The sequence below is a fragment of the Melanotaenia boesemani genome, chromosome 12, assembly GCF_017639745.1.
Source record: "Melanotaenia boesemani isolate fMelBoe1 chromosome 12, fMelBoe1.pri, whole genome shotgun sequence".
NCBI classification, from domain to species: domain Eukaryota; kingdom Metazoa; phylum Chordata; class Actinopteri; order Atheriniformes; family Melanotaeniidae; genus Melanotaenia; species Melanotaenia boesemani.
Genome location: NC_055693.1, coordinates 35139589 through 35160710, shown reverse-complemented (window position 1 = coordinate 35160710; position 21122 = coordinate 35139589). Strand labels below are relative to the sequence as shown.

General features: G+C 45.1%; 1 protein-coding gene and 1 long non-coding RNA gene across 31 annotated transcripts in view; both read left to right on the top strand.

Annotated features, from left to right (window-relative positions):
- The window catches only part of clasp1a (cytoplasmic linker associated protein 1a), a 122267-nt gene that overhangs the window by 80596 nt on the left and 20549 nt on the right, over positions 1-21122 (top strand). For 6 of the 29 annotated variants that reach the window (XM_042000736.1, XM_042000752.1, XM_042000747.1 and 3 more), the window contains 13 exons: positions 8235-8342; positions 8690-8716; positions 10168-10332; positions 11338-11496; positions 13113-13175; positions 13822-13925; positions 14328-14351; positions 14839-15083; positions 16516-16579; positions 16705-16707; positions 16788-16951; positions 17050-17128; positions 17212-17355. In XM_042000736.1, the coding sequence (XP_041856670.1) occupies positions 8235-8342; positions 8690-8716; positions 10168-10332; positions 11338-11496; positions 13113-13175; positions 13822-13925; positions 14328-14351; positions 14839-15083; positions 16516-16579; positions 16705-16707; positions 16788-16951; positions 17050-17128; positions 17212-17355 (1349 nt within the window). The remainder of the gene's footprint in view (positions 1-8234; positions 8343-8689; positions 8717-10167; positions 10333-11337; positions 11497-13112; positions 13176-13821; positions 13926-14327; positions 14352-14838; positions 15084-16515; positions 16580-16704; positions 16708-16787; positions 16952-17049; positions 17129-17211; positions 17356-21122) is intronic. The other 23 variants (XM_042000762.1, XM_042000748.1, XM_042000746.1 and 20 more) reach the window with 12 other exon arrangements.
- Positions 12209-12999, top strand: LOC121649747. Of its 2 annotated transcripts, XR_006012161.1 has the most exons (5): positions 12209-12484; positions 12557-12625; positions 12734-12805; positions 12878-12913; positions 12973-12999. It is a non-coding gene; the product is annotated as an uncharacterized LOC121649747 (long non-coding RNA). The 2 variants fall into 2 exon arrangements; XR_006012160.1 differs by lacking the exons at positions 12878-12913; positions 12973-12999 and having other exon boundaries at positions 12557-12615; positions 12724-12851.

Genomic DNA, 21122 nt, shown 5'->3' with positions numbered 1-21122 from the left:
GTGTAGCAGCTTTTAATCCCAGTATAAACCAGTGTGTAGCAGCTTTTAATCCCAGTATAAACCAGTCTGTAGCAGCTTTTAATCCCAGTATAAACCAGTCTGTAGCAGCTTTTAATCCCAGTATAAACCAGTCTGTAACAGCTTTTAATCCCAGTATAAACCAGTCTGTAACAGCTTTTAATCCCAGTATAAACCAGTCTGTAACAGCTTTTAATCCCAGTATAAACCAGTCTGTAGGAGCTTTTAATCTCAGTATAAACCAGTCTGTAACAGCTTTTAATCCCAGTATAAACCAGTCTGTAACAGCTTTTAATCCCAGTATAAACCAGTCTGTAGCAGCTTTTAATCCCAGTATAAACCAGTCTGTAACAGCTTTTAATCCCAGTATAAACCAGTCTGTAGCAGCTTTTAATCCCAGTATAAACCAGTCTGTAGCAGCTTTTAATCCCAGTATAAACCAGTCTGTAGCAGCTTTTAATCCCAGTATAAACCAGTGTGTAGCAGCTTTTAATCCCAGTATAAACCAGTCTGTCGCAGCTTTTAATCCCAGTATAAACCAGTGTGTAGCAGCTTTTAATCCCAGTATAAACCAGTCTGTAACAGCTTTTAATCCCAGTATAAACCAGTCTGTAGCAGCTTTTAATCCAAGTATAAACCAGTCTGTAACAGCTTTTAATCCCAGTATAAACCAGTCTGTAACAGCTTTTAATCCCAGTATGAACCAGTCTGTAGCAGCTTTTAATCTCAGTATAAACCAGTCTGTAGCAGCTTTTAATCCCAGTATAAACCAGTGTGTAGCAGCTTTAAATCCCAGTATAAACCAGTCTGTAGCAGCTTTTAATCCCAGTGTAAACCAGTGTGTAGCAGCTTTTAATCCCAGTATAAACCAGTCTGTCGCAGCTTTTAATCCCAGTATAAACCAGTGTGTAGCAGCTTTTAATCCCAGTATAAACCAGTCTGTAACAGCTTTTAATCCCAGTATAAACCAGTCTGTAGCAGCTTTTAATCCAAGTATAAACCACTCTGTAACAGCTTTTAATCCCAGTATAAACCAGTGTGTAGCAGCTTTTAATCCCAGTATGAACCAGTCTGTAGCAGCTTTTAATCTCAGTATAAACCAGTCTGTAGCAGCTTTTAATCCCAGTATAAACCAGTGTGTAGCAGCTTTAAATCCCAGTATAAACCAGTCTGTCACAGGTTTTAATCCCAGTATAAACCAGTCTGTAGCAGCTTTTATTCCCAGTATAAACCAGTGTGTAGCAGCTTTTAATCCCAGTGTAAACCAGTGTGTAGCAGCTTTTAATCCCAGTATAAACCAGTCTGTAGCAGCTTTTAATCCCAGTATAAACCAGTGTGTAGCAGCTTTTAATCCCAGTATAAACCAGTGTGTAGTAGCTTTTAATCCCAGTATAAACCAGTGTGTAGCAGCTTTTAATCCCAGTATAAACCAGTGTGTAACAGCTTTTAATCCCAGTATAAACCACTCTGTAACAGCTTTTAATCCCAGTATAAACCAGTCTGTCGCAGGTTTTAATCCCAGTATAAACCAGTCTGTAGCAGCTTTTATTCCCAGTATAAACCAGTGTGTAGCAGCTTTTAATCCCAGTGTAAACCAGTGTGTAGCAGCTTTTAATCCCAGTATAAACCAGTCTGTCGCAGCTTTTAATCCCAGTATAAACCAGTGTGTAGCAGCTTTTAATCCCAGTCTAAATCAGTCTGTAACAGCTTTTAATCCCAGTATAAACCAGTCTGTAACAGCTTTTAATCCCAGTATAAACCAGTCTGTAACAGCTTTTAATCCCAGTATAAACCAGTCTGTAGGAGCTTTTAATCTCAGTATAAACCAGTCTGTAACAGCTTTTAATCCCAGTATAAACCAGTCTGTAACAGCTTTTAATCCCAGTATAAACCAGTCTGTAGCAGCTTTTAATCCCAGTATAAACCAGTCTGTAACAGTTTTTAATCCCAGTATAAACCACTCTGTAGCAGCTTTTAATCCCAGTATAAACCAGTCTGTAGCAGCTTTTAATCCCAGTATAAACCAGTCTGTAGCAGCTTTTAATCCCAGTGTAAACCAGTGTGTAGCAGCTTTTAATCCCAGTATAAACCAGTCTGTCGCAGCTTTTAATCCCAGTATAAACCAGTGTGTAGCAGCTTTTAATCCCAGTATAAACCAGTCTGTAACAGCTTTTAATCCCAGTATAAACCAGTCTGTAGCAGCTTTTAATCCAAGTATAAACCAGTCTGTAACAGCTTTTAATCCCAGTATAAACCAGTCTGTAGCAGCTTTTAATCCCAGTATGAACCAGTCTGTAGCAGCTTTTAATCTCAGTATAAACCAGTCTGTAGCAGCTTTTAATCCCAGTATAAACCAGTGTGTAGCAGCTTTAAATCCCAGTATAAACCAGTCTGTCGCAGGTTTTAATCCCAGTGTAAACCAGTCTGTAGCAGCTTTTAATCCCAGTCTAAACCAGTCTGTAACAGCTTTTAATCCCAGTATAAACCAGTCTGTAACAGCTTTTAATCCCAGTATAAACCAGTTTGTAACAGCTTTTAATCCCAGTATAAACCAGTCTGTAGCAGCTTTTAATCCCAGTATAAACCAGTCTGTAGCAGCTTTTAATCCCAGTATAAACCAGTCTGTAGCAGCTTTTAATCCCAGTGTAAACCAGTGTGTAGGAGCTTTTAATCCCAGTATAAACCAGTCTGTCGCAGCTTTTAATCCCAGTATAAACCAGTCTGTAACAGCTTTTAATCCCAGTATAAACCAGTCTGTAACAGTTTTTAATCCCAGTATAAACCAGTCTGTAACAGCTTTTAATCCCAGTATAAACCAGTGTGTAACAGCTTTTAATCCCAGTATAAACCAGTGTGTAACAGTTTTAATCCCAGTATAAACCAGTGTGTAGCAGCTTTAAATCCCAGTATAAACCAGTCTGTCGCAGGTTTTAATGCCAGTATAAACCAGTCTGTAGCAGCTTTTATTCCCAGTATAAACCAGTGTGTAGCAGCTTTTAATCCCAGTGTAAACCAGTGTGTAGCAGCTTTTAATCCCAGTATAAACCAGTCTGTCGCAGCTTTTAATCCCAGTATAAACCAGTCTGTAGCAGCTTTTAATCCCAGTCTAAACCAGTCTGTAACAGCTTTTAATCCCAGTATAAACCAGTCTGTAACAGCTTTTAATCCCAGTATAAACCAGTTTGTAACAGCTTTTAATCCCAGTATAAACCAGTCTGTAGCAGCTTTTAATCCCAGTATAAACCAGTCTGTAGCAGCTTTTAATCCCAGTATAAACCAGTCTGTAGCAGCTTTTAATCCCAGTGTAAACCAGTGTGTAGGAGCTTTTAATCCCAGTATAAACCAGTCTGTCGCAGCTTTTAATCCCAGTATAAACCAGTCTGTAACAGCTTTTAATCCCAGTATAAACCAGTCTGTAACAGTTTTTAATCCCAGTATAAACCAGTCTGTAACAGCTTTTAATCCCAGTATAAACCAGTGTGTAACAGCTTTTAATCCCAGTATAAACCAGTGTGTAACAGTTTTAATCCCAGTATAAACCAGTCTGTAACAGCTTTTAATCCCAGTATAAACCAGTGTGTAACAGCTTTTAATCCCAGTATAATCCAGTGTGTAACAGTTTTAATCCCAGTATAAACCAGTCTGTAGCAGCTTTTAATCCCAGTATAAACCAGTCTGTAGCAGCTTTTAATCCCAGTATAAACCAGTCTGTAACAGCTTTTAATCCCAGTATAAACCAGTGTGTAACAGTTTTAATCCCAGTATAAACCAGTCTGTAACAGCTTTTAATCCCAGTATAAACCAGTCTGGAGCAGCTTTTAATCCCAGTATAAACCAGTGTGTAGCAGCTTTTAATCCCAGTATAAACCAGTCTGTAACAGCTTTTAATCCCAGTATAAACCAGTCTGTAGCAGCTTTTAATGCCAGTATAAACCAGTCTGTAGCAGCTTTTAATCCCAGTATAAACCAGTCTGTAGCAGCTTTTAATCCCAGTATAAACCAGTGTGTAGGAGCTTTTAATCCCAGTATAAACCAGTCTGTCGCAGCTTTTAATCCCAGTATAAACCAGTGTGTAGCAGCTTTTAATCCCAGTATAAACCAGTGTGTAGCAGCTTTTAATCCCAGTATAAACCAGTCTGTAACAGCTTTTAATCCCAGTATAAACCAGTCTGTAGCAGCTTTTAATCCCAGTATAAACCAGTCTGTAGCAGCTTTTAATCCCAGTATAAACCAGTCTGTAACAGTTTTAATCCCAGTATAAACCAGTCTGTAACAGTTTTAATCCCAGTATAAACCAGTCTGTAGCAGCTTTTAATCCCAGTATAAACCAGTCTGTAGCAGCTTTTAATCCCAGTATAAACCAGTCTGTAACAGCTTTTAATCCCAGTATAAACCAGTCTGTAACAGCTTTTAATCCCAGTATAAACCAGTGTGTAACAGCTTTTAATCCCAGTATAAACCAGTGTGTAACAGTTTTAATCCCAGTATAAACCAGTCTGTAACAGCTTTTAATCCCAGTATAAACCAGTGTGTAACAGCTTTTAATCCCAGTATAATCCAGTGTGTAACAGTTTTAATCCCAGTATAAACCAGTGTGTAGCAGCTTTTAATCCCAGTATAAACCAGTCTGTAGCAGCTTTTAATCCCAGTATAAACCAGTGTGTAGCAGCTTTTAATCGCAGTATAAACCAGTCTGTAACAGCTTTTAATCCCAGTATAAACCAGTCTGTAACAGCTTTTAATCCCAGTATAAACCAGTCTGTAACAGTTTTTAATCCCAGTATAAACCAGTCTGTCACAGCTTTTAATCCCAGTATAAACCAGTGTGTAGCAGCTTTTAATCCCAGTATAAACCAGTGTGTAGCAGCTTTTAATCCCAGTATAAACCAGTCTGTAACAGTTTTAATCCCAGTATAAACCAGTCTGTAGCAGCTTTTAATCCCAGTATAAACCAGTCTGTAACAGTTTTAATCCCAGTATAAACCAGTCTGTAACAGTTTTAATCCCAGTATAAACCAGTCTGTAGCAGCTTTTAATCCCAGTATAAACCAGTCTGTAGCAGCTTTTAATCCCAGTATAAACCAGTCTGTAACAGCTTTTAATCCCAGTATAAACCAGTCTGTAACAGCTTTTAATCCCAGTATAAACCAGTCTGTAACAGCTTTTAATCCCAGTATAAACCAGTGTGTAACAGCTTTTAATCCCAGTATAAACCAGTGTGTAACAGTTTTAATCCCAGTATAAACCAGTGTGTAACAGTTTTAATCCCAGTATAAACCAGTCTGTAGCAGCTTTTAATCCCAGTATAAACCAGTCTGTAGCAGCTTTTAATCCCAGTATAAACCAGTGTGTAGCAGCTTTTAATCCCAGTATAAACCAGTGTGCAGCAGCTTTTAATCCCAGTATAAACCAGTCTGTAGCAGCTTTTAATCCCAGTATAAACCAGTCTGTAGCTGCTTTTAATCCCAGTATAAACCAGTGTGTAGCAGCTTTTAATCCCAGTATAAACCAGTGTGTAGCAGCTTTTAATCCCAGTATAAACCAGTGTGTAGCAGCTTTTAATCCCAGTATAAACCAGTCTGTAGCTGCTTTTAATCCCAGTATAAACCAGTGTGTAGCAGCTTTTAATCCCAGTATAAACCAGTCTGTAGCTGCTTTTAATCCCAGTATAAACCAGTCTGTAGCAGCTTTTAATCCCAGTATAAACCAGTCTGTAGCTGCTTTTAATCCCAGTATAAACCAGTGTGTAGCAGCTGTCAGACTGGGAGGTAAAATGATGTAAAATGAATGTATGAATAGATATAGCAGGATAAAGGTCGACCAGAAGAAGAAAGCAGAATTTATTACTAACAGAACTTTGTAGAAATAACACACAGACCAACAGTGACCAAACCTTTTCTCATCTCATCGTTCTCTCAAGTCTTGGCTTTCAGGAGAAAAAATATTGTTATTGAAACAAACACACAACAGAAACTATTTCCATGTTTCCACTTTTTCCTCATTTCCAGTTATTCCTGCTACTATTTACCTGCTATCCTCACTAAACCAACTCCAGCTCAGCTGCTTTGTGGCGCCACCGTGCATCAGAAACGTCTTCTTGGCTTTATTCCAGCCATAGAGGAGCATTATTTTTCTTCTTTTCACACACACATAGAACTTTCTGCTCACTGGTTGATCTTTGGCTGCTCCTGATTGGACGTTACCGTCAATCTAAGCTCTCTGATTGGTGGAAAGTCTGACAGGAAGTGGCTTCATCATCATGTCCAGGTCTAAATAGAGGTCTCTTAGCAACATAGTAGTGATGGTGATGTTTTTATGATGAAATGTGACATAAAACATTTTATAGAACAAATTAATGAAGAGTGGTTTGAAGATTTTGTTGAATGAGGCCTGTTGTCTCGGTTCCTGTGACACTGCAGAATGTGGAGTTTCCTCCAGGTTTCTTCGTCTCTGTTGCATCACCAAGCTGAAGGTTTATGAAGTTTTTCTAAGCACAGGTCAGATCTAGAGTCGGGTTTTATGATCACAGCTGACTGAACGTGGTAAAACCCGACAGAGAGGAGATAACGCACACAGACTGTTTGCTTCCTTTACACCTCAGCCAGCCTGCTTTTGGCTGCTCAGTAACTCTTCTTATCACCACCACCATTTCCCAGGTGCTATTCCTGGCTGTTGTGTAACAGATGTTGTCGGTGAGATGGCCTTCATCCCTGACCCACTTTGTCCTGTTTATGCTTCAGCAGTCAGGTTAGAAACTTCACATCTTATCTGGATTCATGTTAAAGTGGGATCAATCCTCACAACATATCTTTGGTTTGTTTGTGAAATGAAGAAAGGTCAAACTGCACGAGATGAAGAAGTTCCTCCCCAGAAAACACCAACCTCCTGCATCCTTTATTAGCATACTTAGCCAGGATAATGTCAGAGGGCAAACGGTTGCAGGATTCAGTTTTCAGGTTTAGCAAAATCTTGGATCACGTTAATATGAAGTTGTGTTTCCTGTTCCAAATGTAAAACCAAGTATTTGTAGAGCTTTGTCAGCTCATATTAATGCAGTGAACGATGAAGCGCTGTTACCAGCAAACGTAGAAGCCGTTGGAACTTCCCAGGTTCCCGCCAACGCAGCGGGATTTGAGCTGGCTGGAGACAAACCTGGATGAGCTGGAAAACAGCTGAACGACAGAATTCCTCCGAGCTCGGCCAGGCTCGCGTTCTTGTGAAATCATCTTCAGAGCATTCAGGAAGTATTTACACCCCCTAGTTTAGTTCCAGCTTTATTCTAAGATAAAACATTTGTTTCCTCATCAATCTTCGCTCAGAACGACATCACAAACACTGAAGAGGAAAAGGTGACTCATCCCAGGCTCCGTCCATTCCTCTGGATCGTCTCTGAGGTGTTCGCCGCCGCGTCTGGAGGCCAGCTTTGTAGATTTAAATTGGCTGGAAAGGATTTGGAAGGACACACACCTGTCCTGTCTGACGAAAGCAGGTGTGGCTTCAGTTCGCTGTGAGGGAGGAAAGCAGGAACTGCTCGTCACCTCTCCAACTCCAACACACTGATGTCTACCAGCTGCAGGGACCCGGGGACTGATCGTCCATCCTGAACCCGGACTTAGGCTGCACTCTGAGCCAAATCCTAGCTCGTTTGCTCGGGAAGTCTGCTTCGTTTGCGTAGCCGAACTATGATGTGGATGCAAATGTAGGTCTCTGTTTGCTTCAAGTGACCCAGATACAGGAAGGGGACTACAACACTGTGGTGGAACCAGGACCAGGAACCAGGACCAGAACCGGTCGACGAGCCCATGTTCACTGTTCATTTCTCGTCTTGTCTCTTACTGTAATTCTTGATGCAGCGCCCCCGCAGGTGAGGAGTCTTGTTTCAGCGTCCTCAGGACGTGCAGTCTCTGCTGGGACCAGCGACAATATGAAAGCAAACTCAAACCGGGAGGTTTTTTCAACCCTCACTCATAATAAGTCCAGCTGACTGTTAGGTGTGAACACCACCTGAACACCACCTGAACATGTGAACAATGAGAATTGTTTAAATGACTGAACAGTCCCATGTCCGTATGTTTTCCCCTCTGTCTCTTCATCCAGGTCTTCCTCATTTTGTCTCCCAGTACTTTTCCTCTCCAGCATCTCCGTCCGGGGTGTGAACGGTGGCAAATCCTCCACATCTGCTAAACCTGTTCCTCTGCTTCCCTCCTCTCTGGCAGGTCGTGTTCGTACAAGAAGGCAAAGCTCAGGCAGCGTGGGCGGAGCTAGTCCATCGGTAGTGGACAGCAGGGGGCGGAGCCGGGCCAAAGTGGTGTCCCAGTCCCAGCGTACGTACACACACCTGACACAGGTGTAATTTTAGGCTGCTTTCATTCAGCATCATGTCACTGAACACACCACATCATGAGTGTTGTGTTTTAATTCAGCGCTGTGTGGGATTTTTCAGCACCAACTTATCAGGCTAAAATCTCGTAGATGTGTGTGTTTGTGTTTTCTGTGTGTATATGCAGTACATGTGTGTGTTGGTGCCTCTTTGTGTTGTTGAGATCTGTGAGCGATCACCACAGCTTACATGTCCTCAGCCACCCAGAGTGCATGCTGGGTAAAAATCAGTGATCTCATTCTGACCGTTCTTGATCTCCACACTGTCCTGCCTATCGCTTCCATCACCCAGGATCCAGATCAGCCAATCCCATCAGTGGTAAGGCCTCAGCTTCATCCAATCAGCAGCCTCCTCCTCAACCCCGCCCTCACTCTGCATGTCGTCCCGTTTCTGTAGATTTTACCTTTCTTTCATCATGTTTGTGAAGCAGCATGCTACACGACCCTTCTGAGGTGGTTTGGAGCTCCAGGTGTCCGTGTTGTGTGTTGTTTGTGTTCACATTGTGTGTTCCCACTGGTGCCACAGTAAATGTTCCCCCACAGAACATCATTTAGAAGGTGGTTCCACCCCTCACTCCTCCTGTGCCCACACTGTGTTCATGAATCTCTCTGCGGAGGTCTCCGTACACATGATGGAATCACCACACCTGGAAGATCTTTAATCAGCTGATTAGTAAATGATTAGCTAACGAATCTGACTCAAAACACTTTTATTTGATAGCTGAACATTCTGGCTTTGTAAAACATGCTGTCATTTTTCAGATCAAGTAAAGGAAAACAAATTTGGGATCGGTCTGCTGTTTGTAAAACAAACATTTGCACAGGTGAAGAGCGTCCTGCAGAGCTGAATGAGCTGCTGCTGACAGGAAGCTGCTGGAAACCACGTTCAGATCATAAAAGTCACTCAGCTCAGCCTGGGAAACATGCTAGTTGTTCTCAGTCAGCCGGGCTGATAGTCGCAGCAAGAACAGAGAAAATGGGAAACATCCAGATGGCGCGAGGAAGATGGCAACGCTTCCGGACAGAAAAGTCTGTACATAGAAAATGAAGGAAATGAACCCAGAAGAAAAGCAGGTTCCAGACAAGCTGGAGAGAAGCGGTCATGGACGGCAGATGATTGGATGGAAGGGATGGATCACCAGTCTGATTGGACGAGGAGATGATGCTGGAACTTTGGCTCCGGTCCAATGAAACCAGATGGATGGTGTGAAGACATCTTTTCTCTACTTCATCAGTTTACAAAGTCAGAAAGTTGAGCTATTAAATGAACCTGTTTTGTCTCATGTCTGTGTTTTCTGAATATTCTACCAGATAAAAGTCTCACCTGACGTCAGGGTTGGATGACGACGCCGTGGTGTTTGCTGACGTCACAAATTCTGCCTCAGCCTGATTAGCATTCAGAGATCAATACGATTTATCAGTAACGTCTTTTCCTTCCTGATCAATCAGACGCTTACATGACGTGAAATCAGTAGTTCTCTACCTAGTTATAATAACCAGGTTAGCACAGCCTGACTAAATCTAACTAAAGAAAGTAGAAACAATTCCACCTGAAGAATGTCTGATATGCGAGAACTGGATCTCTGATTGATCCAGGCTACCTGTTTGGATCATTGATTACTGATTGGTTAAACATCTCTAACTAAATTCCTTTCAGTTTGGTGATTTCATATCATTTCATCAGGGTTGTAAAAGTATAAAATCTTCTGATGTGTCAGAGGTTATTTGTGGGAACAGGTTCAACGTTCTGTTTGTGTTCTCGTCCTCCAGCCGGCAGTCGCTCCAGCTCTCCCGGGAAGCTGCTGGGTCAGAGCAGCTATGGTCGCATCCCTCGGGCCGCGGCCTCAGCCTCCACCGCGGCGGCAGACAAGCGCAGCAGAATCCCTCGCAGCCAGGGCTGCAGCCGGGAGACCAGCCCCAGCAGGCTGGGCCTCGGTAAGACCGGCTGCTGGCAGGTTTCATACATTTACTCATTAAGAGCGGACTGACGCGTACGGGCAGGTTGGTCCGGTTGTTGTATGTTATGGATCACACAGATCCGATTACATGCGGTACATGAACACAGACTGATGTGTTAAACTTTAACTGTGATGAAGACATGAAGTGGTGCTTTCCAAACACGGGAGGCCTCACAGTGTTTCCTGTTATCTGATGATGAACTTCGTACGCTGACACTTGTCGATTATTAAACATAGTTTGCTAATTACAGTCGTTCTGTTTTCAGGTTACAGATTCAACAACAACAGGTTCAGTTCAGCCTGCAGTCAAACATTAAGCCACTTTTACAGCTTTCCTTCAATACTGAACAAATACTGCTCTTTTTTCGATTTCCTTTAGAGACTTATTGTATTCAGTTTAATTTAAGGTGCCGCTGTTCCCTGGCACAAGGCAGGGCCTTCTGATAGCTTCTTATGTACCAGTGATGATGATAAAAGCAGCGTGGTGTATGTAGGAGCTCCAGTCGTGATGTTCTAAACCCAGAAATGTGTAATGTGTGTGTCACGTTGTGTCTAACAGCACTAGCGGTTTGTGTTGGACCACGTTTGTCTGCTCACACTCGGCTTCTGTCTTTGTTTTAATGTCTTCACCTTCTTCTTTTCATTCAGTTCTGTTGTTTTTATCTCTCCGCAGAGTTTAGCTTTATTTACAGCAGTTCTTAAAATATCTTTAAAAGTACATAAAGTGAGGTGAGTTTATTCCACATGAAGAGCAGAGAAGGAAACTGGTATCCTGGCTCGAGTGATATGAGGAGAAATAGAAAAAAAAGGAGGTCATTTAACAACGTGTGCATGTTTTTCTCTGGTTTAGAGAAGACTAAAGCGTCACATCCAGGGATCTGTCCTCTCCCGTTGTCCACCTATCTCTGCTTTCTTAAACCTGGTCCTCACATTTAGTCGGCGATGCTCTGTGACGCTCACACCTAACTTGTTGTCCTGACAGCCAGCCTGCGTGGTAAAGCTCTTCTTCCTGCTGCTCTTCCCTCCTGCACGCTAGCCCGGAGCCGCATTCCCCGTCCCAGCATGAGTCAGGGTTGCAGTCGCGACACGAGTCGTGAGAGCAGCCGTGATACCAGCCCTGCTCGGGGCTTCGCTCCTCTGGGTGAGTAATGGCGAGCGCTGCTGACTTCCTGTCCCAGTGAGCGGTACCAGATGCTTACCTGAGCATGCCAGACCATCTAATTCCTGTTCTTTGTGGTTTCTTTTTATCAGCTGTATCCCTTTGTGCATGCACTAATCGTGTCTTTCTGGGTTTAAGGAACATTGCTACGCATTATTTCTACATTTCTTGTAAATGGACTCTTTTCTGAGCGTATTCTGTTCAGAAGAGGAGCCATCATGAACATAAGGAGGAATCTGAAGCAGGACCAGAAACCTCTGCAGAGGCTGATGTGACTGAAGTCCTGACTTCTAATGAAAAGCATTAATGAGTCTGTGAAGCAGAGAGGACTGAGTCTGAATGTCTGAATGGTGGTGCTTTGCGTTTTAAAAATAGTTTCTTCCTGGTGTGGAAACATCACTGGGAGCATCACGAGGGGCAGAAGAGTGAAAAAGTGATCTTTGACCTTTTAGTTTTCCCTGTTACCTTCTTGGAAGAAATCCATTTTTTGCAGTACCACATTAAATTTAAATGGTTGATAGGTTTTAAGAATTTTATTTAAAGGACCTAGTGAATGAAGAGAAAAATAAATAAATAAATAAATATATATAAAAGCTTTTCCTAATCTACTCTTGTGTGTATATATGTTTATGCTTGTATGTATAAATGACTCATCTTTGACTGTCAAACAAGCTAAAACAATATAATTGTCTTTGGGGTTTAATAGAGCATTCTTTATTTATTAATTCAATTTGTAGTAATTTAAATACCTGCAGGACAATGTCCCTGGAGGACCAGGTCTGGACAGAGCGACTTGTTCAAAGCCCACATCTCAGTCTGTTTGCAAACTGTAATATGCCTTAAAGATCCAATCAGCTCGGTTCTGTAAAGTAGTTCAGCCTGTATAAACAGGTATGATCAGGTATGATCAGCAGGTATGATCAGGTGTGTTCAGCAGGTATGATCAGGTGTGTTCAGCAGGTATGATCAGGTATGATCAGCAGGTATGATCAGCAGGTATGATCAGGTGTGTTCAGCAGGTATGATCAGCAGGTATGATCAGGTGTGTTCAGCAGGTATGATCAGGTGTGTTCAGCAGGTATGATCAGGTGTGTTCAGCAGGTATGATCAGGTATGATCAGCAGGTATGATCAGCAGGTATGATCAGCAGGTATGATCAGGTGTGTTCAGCAGGTATGATCAGGTATGATCAGCAGGTATGATCAGCAGGTATGATCAGGTGTGTTCAGCAGGTATGATCAGCAGGTATGATCAGGTGTGTTCAGCAGGTATGATCAGGTGTGTTCAGCAGGTATGATCAGGTATGATCAGCAGGTATGATCAGCAGGTATGATCAGCAGGTATGATCAGGTATGATCAGCAGGTATGATCAGCAGGTATGATCAGGTGTGTTCAGCAGGTATGATCAGGTATGATCAGCAGGTATGATCAGGTATGATCAGCAGGTATGATCAGCAGGTATGATCAGGTGTGTTCAGCAGGTGTGATCAGCAGGTATGATCAGGTGTGTTCAGCAGGTGAGTTCTGTTGATCCTGTAGTCCTGTGTTTACACTAACACCCTGGTCCGGATGTTGCCCACCTCTGCTGTCCCCTGCAGCCTCCAGACGTCACTCCCGTTCAACCAGCGCTCTCTCCACAACAGACCCCCACGGCCAGTCAGGTGACCTGCATGACCAGACCTCCCACATTCCCAGTCATTCCCAGTCATTCCCAGTCATTCCCAGTGCCACCCAGCTCCCTGCCAGATTCCTGTCAGCATGCTTCAGTGGTCTCAGTCACAGTATTTCAGAGCGTTGTATCAGTTTGTGTTCGGGCATGTGAAGAGAAACATGTTATTTACTTTTTGCCTGCTTCATGCAAACTTTATTCATTTGTTATTTTTATCAGTAGCTTGGTGATGTTGCTTGTAGTTTGTTTGTAGCTGTGGTAGATGTTACTCTTCAGATGGTTTTTGTGCATTTGGACCCTGATTCATCACATGCACAGTGCTATGGTCCAGTAGTTCCAGCTTGGAGATGTGTGCTCATGCGTTCGGTTTTTCAGCTGCAGTGCACCCCGTGATCTGCCAGACAGATTCAGGCGGTTTTCTGTTGCATTTTTTTAATGTTGCTTTTGGTGGAAGGTAAACATCCTCTTCAGTGACATTTACAGCTTGTAATGGAACTGTGTGTTGACTGGTAGTCCAAGACATGACATCTCATTGTTTTTGGTTACACAAGTCAGAAAGGTAAGTTAAAGTAGCTATAACCTCTTCACTCAGCTCCACTCACCCCTGTCCTCTTTATCCCTTCTGGCTTTTTCTCCAGATCGCTACGGTTTGATTCACCAAGCTAGAATATCTGCTTCAGTTAACGCCATGAGGGTCCTGAACACAGGCACCGAGGTGGAGGCTGCGGTTGCTGATGCACTGGTAAGTTTCTCATGAGATCTGCCTGCATGGGAGGAAAATACAGCTAAATCTGATGTTTCTGAGAGGCCAGAAACATAAATCCTGTTGTACATGACGACTGGAAGATGGAACCTGCAGAAAGTTTAGGTAGTGTTACACATTAGAGACACAACTTTTACCTTTTATTAGTGTAGAAATGTGTTCTTTAAAAGCTGGAATTCTGTGTGTGGACCTGCTGACTGTGTAAAATCTAACCCATTGTTTTTGGAGATAGGGGTTAATTTCTGTCATATTTCTGTAAATCTTCATTTTTTTTTATTTTAACTCTGATGAAAATATAAGGACCAATGAAACTTGACATCTGTGCTTGTTTAAACCTTCGCTCTCTCCTCTTTCCTTCCTCGTTGTTTGTTACTCTTCCAGCTGTTAGGAGACTCCAGAAATAAGGTAGTTGGTCATTTCCTGTCCGGTCTGTGTCTTAATGCCACCACACACTAATCACGTCCATCCAGCTGAGATGCTGCTTTCCTCATGACACGCTCCTCTACCCCTTCCTCCCTCACCATTCCTGTTTTTCCCTCAGTCTTCATGTCCATCACATCCCAATGAACGCACTCAGCGTACCACAAAATTGTATTAAATTCCCTACAATATTACTACAAAATGTGCTTGTCCTCTGCATCGCATCTGTGGTCAAAAACGTGACTTTCCTGTGGCACTGCTTGACTGGCTTTTGATTTTAAACAAATAAAAGGGATTTATTTAATTTCTAATGAAGGAATCTGACTTTTACAGCTGTGTTCTGTAAATATGAACCTACGTGTAAAAAACAGCACAGAATGTTGCATGGCAACCAGATGCATCTGGCAGCTTTTTACTGCAGTTTCTGCCTTATTTCTGCTTACTAAGCTGTGTATCTTCTGTTTCCCCACAGAGGAAGCCATTGAGGCGGCGGTACGAATCTCCTGGGATGTACTCTGATGACGATGCCAACAGTGATGCGTCCAGCGCCTGCTCGGAGCGCTCGTATGGCTCCAGAAACGGAGGCATTCCCCATTACCTGCGGCAGACGGAGGATGTGGCCGAGGTCCTGAACCACTGCGCCAGCTCCAACTGGTCGGAGAGGAAGGAGGGCCTGCTGGGCCTGCAGAACCTCCTGAAGAGCCAAAGGATCCTGAGGTGGGTCTGGAGAGTCCAGCTTCCTTCAGCTGACCTCCAGTTCAATTCAGCTTTATAATTCACAACAACGTCATCTCAAGACACTTAACAGGCAAATCAACTCAAATCATTTCATTGCGATCCAATTAAAACCAGTCCATCACACGATCCAGATTATTCCAGTTTATAACAACTGTTCAGATAACAGTTCATGACAAATAGCCTAATGAAACCATGGGTTGCATCAAATTTCTTCAGTTCAATCCTCCATCCTGAGCTGTACGAGGAGACAGTGGAAAGGAAAACCTCCATCAGGACCAGAAACAGGAAGGAAAACCTGTATCAGAACCAGGACCAGGAACCAGGAAAGAAAACCTCCATCAGGACCAGAATCAGGAAAGAAAACCTCCATCAGGACCAGAACCAGGAATGAAAACCTCTATTAGAACCAGGACCAGGAACCAGGAAAGAAAACCTCCATCAGGACCAGAATCAGGAAAGAAAACCTCCATCAGGACCAGAACCAGGAATGAAAACCTCTATTAGAACCAGGACCAGGAACCAGGAAAGAAAACCTCCATCAGGACCAGAATCAGGAAAGAAAACCTTCATCAGGACCAGAACCAGGAAGGAAAACCTGTATCAGAACCAGGACCAGGAACCAGGAAAGAAAACCTCCATCAGGACCAGAATCAGGAAAGAAAACCTCCATCAGGACCAGGAACCAGGAAAGAAAACCTCCATCAGGACCAGAATCAGGAAGGAAAACCTCTATCAGAACCAGGACCAGGAACCAGGAAAGAAAACCTCCATCAGGACCAGAATCAGGAAAGAAAACCTCCATCAGGACCAGAACCAGGAAGGAAAAACTCTATTAGAACCAGGACCATAAAGGGCGGCCATCTTCCTGGACTGGTTGGGGGTGCAAAGGACAGGAAAGAGGGGTCAACCAGCAGCAGAACTCTAGTCCAGGGACTCCTGCTGAGAAAGAAGAGAAACACAGATAAATGACATCAACGTCACTCCAAGGTTCTGAATCCTCACCGTTGTACTGGAAGCCAAAGTTTAATTTCATAGCCAGACAGTCTTACTGAGTTTTTCAGGTCCACAGACAACAACCTCAATCTTGTCTGAATTTAGTAAGAAAATTCAGAGTCATCCAGGTGTTTATGCCTTTAAGACATCTTTGTAATCCAACAGATTGTTTTCATCAGGCTTCATGGTAAGGTAGAACTGAGTATCATCTGCATAGAAATGAACATTTATAACATGCTGTCTAATGATATAACCTAAAGGAGGCATCCAAAAGGTAAAGAGTATTTATCCAAGTACAAAACCCTGAGGAACTCCATGAAGACCTTGTTTGAGGTTTTGTTACTGATTGGATTATATTTGATCATGTAATGAGAAGCTTGTTGGTTATGTTGTTTTGTTTTTGTGTGATTCGTTGCAGCCGAGTGGAGCTGAAGAGACTGTGTGAGATCTTCACGAGGATGTTTGCAGACCCCCACAGCAAGGTAAAAATGATTAACACTGTTGATTCAAAGGAAACAAACATGTAGATACTTCCTGTCCGAAGCTCATGTGGAACTAACGTCCGTCTCTTGTTGCATGCTCTGCTTTGCCGTGGATTTAACATCAGAGAGTAAGTTTCTTTCCGTCTCCTACGTCGGTGGTCTCTGACCATGATGCAGTGAATTCAGTGACCTCTCCTCGTGTTTTCAGGTGTTCAGCATGTTCCTGGAAACTCTTGTGGAGTTTGTCCTGGCGCACAGGGAGGACCTGCAGGACTGGCTGTTTGTTCTACTCACCCAGCTCCTTAAGAAGATGGGTGCAGACCTGCTGGGCTCGGTTCAGGCCAAAGTCCAGAAGGCTCTAGATGTCACAAGGTCTGTAACACAATCCAGACGCACAGATTTGAAAGTAAAGAGAGAATGAGGAGGATGCCGTGGTGGTAGAAGTTAGATCTTTTTTCTCCGTCTGTTAGGGAGTCCTTCCCATTCGACCAACAGTTCAATATTCTGATGAGGTTTATTGTGGACCAGACTCAGACTCCGAACCTCAAGGTAAAACAGAGGCCAGGTGTGATATCAGAGGGGTTTCAATAAGGCTTCATTCAGACGTGAACCACGGCTTGCTGACTCTACAGGTAAAGGTGGCCATCTTGAAGTACATTGAGTCCTTGGCTCGGCAGATGGACCCAGCAGACTTTGTGAACTCCAGTGAGACTCGACTTGCAGTGTCTCGCATCATTACATGGACCACTGAACCCAAAAGCTGCGATGTCAGGAAGGTAAGAGCTGGGTAAAGTTTGGGTTTGATCTCTTTTTCATCTGAACTCCCAGATGATGACAAAAGGATGCCACAATGACTTAATTTCACAATTATTTGCAGTATTTATGTTCAAGACCTGGGTTAAATGATTTTAACTTTTATCCAACAAAACATTGAAATGGGTAATTTTTTAATTAAGTAGGACTCTGGTTAGACTTACAGCCACATGATGAGAGAAACGGCCAAACTAATACGAAAAACTTGCAGATACTTTCTCTGTTCCAGCATCAGCGACTGGGAGGGAGGTCTTTACTGGTCTGTGTGTGATGGTCTGTATTTAGTTCCAGATATGTGGTCTAGTTTCTTTATTTCCACAGGTCAGGATTATTTAGGGTCCAGCAGAAGCTGTTCTGCTGAAGGAAGCTGGAGGTCAAAGCTAGCTGCATGTTTTCCTGCTTTCTAAAAGTAAAATGTTCAAAAGTACGTTTATATAACGTCGTTTCCACAAAGAAGCCTCCCAAGTCCAGGTCCAGGTCCTGGTCCAGGTACAGGTCCAGGTCCAGGTAGAGGTAGAGATCCTGGTCCAGGTCCAGGTCCTGGTCCAGGTACAGGTCCAGGTCCAGGTCCAGGTCCAGGTAGAGATCCTGGTCCAGGCACAGGTCCTGGTCCAGGTAGAGCTCCTGGTCCAGGGAGAGGTCCTGGTCCAGGTAGACATCCTGGTCCAGGGAGAGGTCCTGGTCCAGGTACAGGTCCTGGTCCAGGGAGAGGAGGTAGAGGTCCTGGTTCAGGTAGAGGAGGTAGAGATCCTGGTCCAGGTAGAGGTCCAGGTCCAGGTAGAGATCCTGGTCCAGGGAGAGGTCCTGGTCCAGGTACAGGTCCTGGTCCAGGTACAGGTCTTGGTCCAGGTAGAGATCCTGGTCCAGGCACAGGTCCTGGTCCAGGTAGAGGTTCTGGTCCAGGGAGAGGTCCTGGTCCAGGTAGACATCCTGGTCCAGGGAGAGGTCCTGGTCCAGGTACAGGTCCTGGTCCAGGTACAGGTCCTGGTCCAGGGAGAGGAGGTAGAGGTCCTGGTCCAGGTAGAGGAGGTAGAGATCCTGGTCCAGGTAGAGGTCCAGGTCCAGGTAGAGATCCTGGTCCAGGTCCAGGTCCTGGTCCAGGTACAGGTCCAGGTCCAGGTAGAGGTAGAGATCCTGGTCCGTTTCCAGGTCCTGGTCCAGGTACAGGTCCAGGTCCAGGTAGAGATCCTGGTCCAGGCACAGGTCCTGGTCCAGGTAGAGGTCCTGGTCCAGGGAGAGGTCCTGGTCCAGGTAGACATCCTGGTCCAGGGAGAGGTCCTGGTCCAGGTACAGGTCCTGGTCCAGGTACAGGTCCTGGTCCAGGGAGAGGAGGTAGAGGTCCTGGTTCAGGTAGAGGAGGTAGAGATCCTGGTCCAGGTAGAGGTCCAGGTCCAGGTAGAGATCCTGGTCCAGGGAGAGGTCCTGGTCCAGGTACAGGTCCTGGTCCAGGTACAGGTCTTGGTCCAGGTAGAGATCCTGGTCCAGGCACAGGTCCTGGTCCAGGTAGAGGTCCTGGTCCAGGGAGAGGTCCTGGTCCAGGTAGACATCCTGGTCCAGGGAGAGGTCCTGGTCCAGGTACAGGTCCTGGTCCAGGTACAGGTCCTGGTCCAGGGAGAGGAGGTAGAGGTCCTGGTCCAGGTAGAGGAGGTAGAGATCCTGGTCCAGGTAGAGGTCCAGGTCCAGGTAGAGATCCTGGTCCAGGGAGAGGTCCTGGTCCAGGTACAGGTCCTGGTCCAGGTACAGGTCCTGGTCCAGGTAGAGATTCTGGTCCAGGTAGAGGAGGTAGAGATCCTGGTCCAGGTAGAGGTCCTGGTCCAGGTAGAGGTCCTGGTCCAGATAGAGGTCCTGGTCCAGGTACAAGTCCTGGTCCAGTTAGAGGTCCTGGTCCAGGTAGAGGAGGTAGAGGTCCTGGTCCAGGTAGAAGTCCTGGTCCAGGTAGAGGAGGTGGAGGTCCTGGTCCAGGTATAGGAGGTAGAGGTCCTGGTCCAGGTAGAGGTCCTGGTCCAGGTAGAGGTCCAGGTCCAGGTCCAGGTAGAGGTCCTGGTCCAGGTAGAGATCCTGGTCCAGGTAGAGGAGATAGAGGTCCAGGTCCAGGTAGAGGTCCTGGTCCAGGCAGAGGTCCAAGTCTAGGTAGAGGTCCTGGTCCAGGTACAGGTCCTGGTCCAGGTAGAGGTCCTGGTCCAGGTAGAGGTCCTGGTCCAGGTAGAGGAGGTAGAGGTCCAGGTCCAGGTAGAGGTCCTGATCCAGGCAGAGGTCCAAGTCTAGGTAGAGGTCCTGGTCCAGGGAGAGGTTCTGGTCCAGGTACAGGTCCTGGTCCAGTTACAGGTCTTGGTCCAGGTAGAAATCCTGGTCCAGGCACAGGTCCTGGTCCAGGTAGAGGTCCTGGTCCAGGGAGAGGTCCTGGTCCAGGTAGACATCCTGGTCCAGGGAGAGGTCCTGGTCCAGGTACAGGTCCTGGTCCAGGGAGAGGAGGTAGAGGTCCTGGTCCAGGTAGAGGAGGTAGAGATCCTGGTCCAGGTAGAGGTCCAGGTCCAGGTAGAGATCCTGGTCCAGGGAGAGGTCCTGGTCCAGGTACAGGTCCTGGTCCAGGTAGAGATCCTGGTCCAGGTAGAGGAGGTAGAGATCCTGGTCCAGGTAGAGGTCCTGGTCCAGGTAGAGGTCCTGGTCCAGGTACAAGTCCTGGTCCTGGTCCAGGTCCAGGTAGAGATCCTGGTCCAGGTAGAGGAGGTAGAGATCCTGGTCCAGGTAGAGGTCCTGGTCCAGGTAGAGGTACTGGTCCAGATAGAGGTCCTGGTCCAGGTCCAGGTAGAGGTCCTGGTCCAGGTAGAGGAGATAGAGGTCCTGGTCCAGGTAGAGGTCCAGGTCCAGGTCCAGGTAGAGGTCCTGGTCCAGGTACAGGTCCTGGTCCAGGTAGAGATCCTGGTCCATGTAGAGGTCCTGGTTCAGGTAGAGGTCCTGGTCCAGTTAGAGGTCCTGGTCCAGGTAGAGATCCTGGTCCAGGTAGAGGTCCTGGTTCAGGTAGAGGTCCTGGTCCAGTTAGAGGTCCTGGTCCAGGTAGAGGAGGTAGAGGTCCTGGTCCAGGTAGAGGTCCAGGTCCAGGTCCAGGTAGAGGTCCTGGTCCAGGTAGAGGTCCAGGTCCAGGTCCAGGTAGAGGTCCTGGTCCAGGTACAGGTCCTGGTCCAGGTAGAGATCCTGGTCCATGTAGAGGTCCTGGTTCAGGTAGAGGTCCTGGTCCAGTTAGAGGTCCTGGTCCAGGTAGAGATCCTGGTCCAGGTAGAGGTCCTGGTTCAGGTAGAGGTCCTGGTCCAGTTAGAGCGATACATATATGAGGAACTGTCCCATCCAGACTTTTAGTTTAAATCCAGGAGATTTGATTAAACAAATATTCTAGAAAATTCAAGGGGAATTGCTTTGCTTGAGTTTTTTCCTGTTAGCCAGAGGAATCTTCTTTTTTTGATCCTGCTCTTCATCCTGGAGTGTTTGTGGAGCTGTAGTTGTAAACTTAGATAATAAGCACCCTGCGTGTGGAGGGCCTCGGGTCAACGGCCCATGTTCCCGCTCTTGTCCACCATGTTTGTTTTTCCACTGCTGCTCTTCCAAATAAATCCTCTCCCAGAATGAGTGCAGGGTGTCCAGGCAGGCTGGAAATAAATCCAGAGACCAGAGAAAAGCAGCTCTTGTTATTAAAGCCAGACGTCCGGGTCCAGCTTGTTTGCTTCTGTGTTGCATC